Below are 3,354 nucleotides of genomic sequence, written 5' to 3'. Positions count from 1 at the left end.
CCAGACGGGCAGAAGGGGACTATCAGGGCACTAGAAGGACCAGACGGGCAGAAGGGCACTATCAAGGTACTAAAGGGGGCACTAAAAGGGCACCAGACGGGTAGAAGGGGACTATAAGGGCACTCATTAAGGCACGTCATTGAATTTTCTTGTTCTAGTGGGCACATCATCATAATTTATTGTATGAAGGAGCACCCTAGAGGGCACCTAATCATGTTTTGCACGTGAAAAGGGCAGCCAATAAGGCATTTCCTCTCGTTTTCGACACTCTTGAAGGGCACTTTAGCACGCTTTTTCAATCGTCGAGCCACAAGGAGGGGCGACTGATCCTCACCCGAGGCAGCAGCTGCGTCGCCACATCAACTTTATGCTTCTGGACCCTCTTCGGTTCATCACCAGAACGCAGCTTCTTCATCTCGACGTTCAGCGTCTCCTCCAGCTGATCCAGGGACTTCCCTAAGGCTCCTTCGTAAGACGGAGGATGGACAGCAACCGTCGACCAGGTTCTGTTGGGTGGAGGATCCTTCAGGGATCTGAAGGCCTTGAGGAAGTGGAGGTGGTCTTCAGTGTGTAAGAGCTGCTTCACCGTTGACATTCTCTTGGTCAGATCTACTACTTCCTGCTCCAGCCCTTTGATGAGGTCTTCAGCTTGTTTCTCTGTGGATTTCAGCCTCTCTTTAACCATTTGGTTGAAATCATCCAGGCACTTTTCAACACAGCCTATCAGAGCAGTGAGAGCCTGCCTAGCATCAGCTATCTCTTTGTCTGCGCCTTTCTTGCTCAATTCTACTGTGTTTTTGATCTCCTTAATCTTTAGTTTTCTCTCCTGGATCATCTGTGGAACTTCAGCCTCTATCTTCCCCAGCTGGGCCGTCTTCATTTCATATTCCTCCTTCAGAGGGACAACAGGATGTGACTTGTGGTCCGTCACTGTGCACAACAGACACACACACACCTGGTCATTCTTGCAGAAGAGCTCCAGGATTCTGTCGTGTTTTTCGCACATCCTGTCTTCCAGACGGTCCATAGGCTCGACCAGCCGATGTTTCTTCAGGACTGTGACTCTCTGATGTGGCTCCAGGTGGGTTTGGCAGAAAGACATAAAACACTCTAGGCAGGACTTCACAGCCTTCTGCTGGGTCCCAGTACAGACGTCACAGGGAACTTCTCCTGGTTCAACACAAGGCTCCTCTTTTACTCGTACGGACATTCCAAACCGATCAACCACCTCTGATAAGAGGGTATTGACCCGTAGATCAGGTCGAGTGTGGAAAAGCTTGTTGCAGAGGGGACATTTATACTCAAGTTTTTCGTCCCAGAAATTATTAATACAGGTACTGCAGAAGTTGTGTCCACATGGTGTGGAAACTGGACTGTTGAACACTTCCAGACAGATGGTACATGAAAGGTTCTCTTCAGACCAGGAAGTGTTAGCAGAGGCCATCCTAGACAGACGACAAGGTTTATGTAATGAGCAATACCATTATTTTTCTAATTCCATGATCATAACAGAAAGAGAGGTTAAGGCCCAATCTCAATACTTCCCCTTACCCCTTATCTTCCCCCTTACCCTTGAAGTTGCGCGTTCATGTGAGAGCTAGTGGTGTCTCAATACCCAATTTGATCAAGATTAAGGGATAAGATTGAGTGCTATGTACCCCTTATTTTTAAGATGATTTGAGAGCTCACTTGCTCCTCCAAGGGCTATCCCAGAGCACATAGCGAAACCGGGAATTTTCAAAAAAACATGGCTGCTTGAAGCGAGGAATATTTTACAGCTATCTACACAACTTTTTATATGTTTATAATGACTCGGTTTGATCTGAAATGTGCTACACGAACGATGCATAGTATTGTAGGTCTTAACTGAAGCTTTCAAACGGTAGTTTTAGGATACAATTAGCGCGTATACCACCACTCCATTGGCTTATATGGTAGCTTGCCAGCTAGATGCTACAGGGCCTGCAGCGGATTCGAATTGTATCCGAATCCGTTCGGTTCGTTTACCACAGTTCGGAGCATTCTGGAGATCCGCGGATTTCGGTTTCATGAAGGCATTGCCTTATGTAGCGTACTTTGCCTACTGTAGCCTACGTCCGATACAAAGGGTGTTTAGGACCCAGCGGAATGCATTCTCTCCAGTGCTGCCCGAGCCAATGAGACTTTTCCCGCCCCTCCCTTCAGCCTGTCAGCGTTCAAAACAAACTGGGCTTTAAACTTCGTTGCGCTCGTCGCCAGAGTTCTAAGCCTCGTCGGCCGTTATCCCTTACATGTTACACTCAGTGCACCATGTTTTCAAATGCATTTAGGGGAACATTTATTGCACAAAAAAACCTTGCAAGTTGTCTGATTGCAGTCAATCAACACATTGCAAATAGCCTGTGGGTCTCATTCATTTTTGTGTTTCTCCCCCAAACCCTCCGTCAAAAAAAAGTCCGCCTTTTTACTATCACGGACATGATCCTAATCCGAACCGTATCCGAAACCGAGGCCCAAAACGGTTATCTGAACCGAACCGTGGACACACTGATCCGTTTCACCGGTGACACACCCTCAACTCTTCAACGATGGCGGCAGCATCTAAGATATATATATATATATATATATATATATCGCTCTTCTTCTCTGGCTTTTATTGGCGTTTCGGCGCTCTGGTGACGGGGCAGCCAGCTGGCGACGATGAATGATGACGTACCCGAAACCGAGTGGCGTCTCATTTCATAGGGGAAAGATCTCAGCCCTTGGCCCTTACACTTGCAAGTGCTAGGGTTAAGACAAAGACAAAGCAAAAGGGGCAAGGGGAAGAATCGAGATTCGGCCTTAATCTTCCTCCAAAGTTGTTCTTTTTTACTCACCTAGTTGTGGTTTCTGTCTGTCAGACTATTTGCTCCAAAATGCGTGTTATTTTTCTACTTCCACGTCGGGTCGCTTTGGTTCTATGAACCTTCGGTTTCGTTTCCTAAACATGACGTCCTCTCCTCTTCTCCTTCTCCTAACATCTGGCTCCGCCCCTAACCCCCGGCTCCGCCTCCACGGACACGGATTCATGGAAGTTTCCACTTTCACGACTTTGGACCATAATAGGTCCATGCTTTGGGCACATTCATGCTCTGTGTAGGTAACGTGAAATTCGTTGATGTTCGTCGCCTCTTCTTCCTGGAGTTAAAAGAGAGCCGGAGTAAAACGACTCCGAGAGACATGTGGGGATCCGATTTAGTGGTGATTTGCTACTCATCGACCCGGGTTTCCGGGGCTTTCTCAAATACTTTATCCACCACCGATTCGATTTTCAACAAAGAGGATTGCATGTGTAGGCTAAATAAAGTGTGCGTTTGATGCTGTTTGCAGTCTGCT

At 47.3% G+C, this 3,354-nt stretch overlaps 1 protein-coding gene across 1 annotated transcript; it reads right to left on the bottom strand.

Moving 5' to 3' along the window:
• Positions 1 to 280: 280 nt before the first annotated feature.
• On the bottom strand, positions 281 to 2,968 carry LOC132462112 (E3 ubiquitin/ISG15 ligase TRIM25-like). Its single transcript, XM_060057719.1, has 2 exons — positions 2,856 to 2,968; positions 281 to 1,445 (listed from the first exon to the last, which is right to left on the bottom strand). Exon 2 carries the CDS (start codon positions 1,442 to 1,444, stop codon positions 296 to 298), a length of 1,149 nt encoding a protein of 382 aa, XP_059913702.1. The 5' UTR covers position 1,445; positions 2,856 to 2,968; the 3' UTR covers positions 281 to 295.
• Positions 2,969 to 3,354: the final 386 nt, after the last annotated feature.

This window comes from Gadus macrocephalus, chromosome 7 (assembly GCF_031168955.1).
Source record: "Gadus macrocephalus chromosome 7, ASM3116895v1".
NCBI classification, from domain to species: domain Eukaryota; kingdom Metazoa; phylum Chordata; class Actinopteri; order Gadiformes; family Gadidae; genus Gadus; species Gadus macrocephalus.
The sequence above is the reverse complement of the archived record's forward strand: the minus strand, read 5'-3'. Positions and strand labels throughout refer to the sequence as shown.

Coding starts and splice junctions, on each gene's coding strand:
- LOC132462112 (XM_060057719.1), bottom strand. CDS start 1,444: ATGGCCTCTGCTAACACTTCCTGGTCTGAAGAGAACCTTTCATGTACC.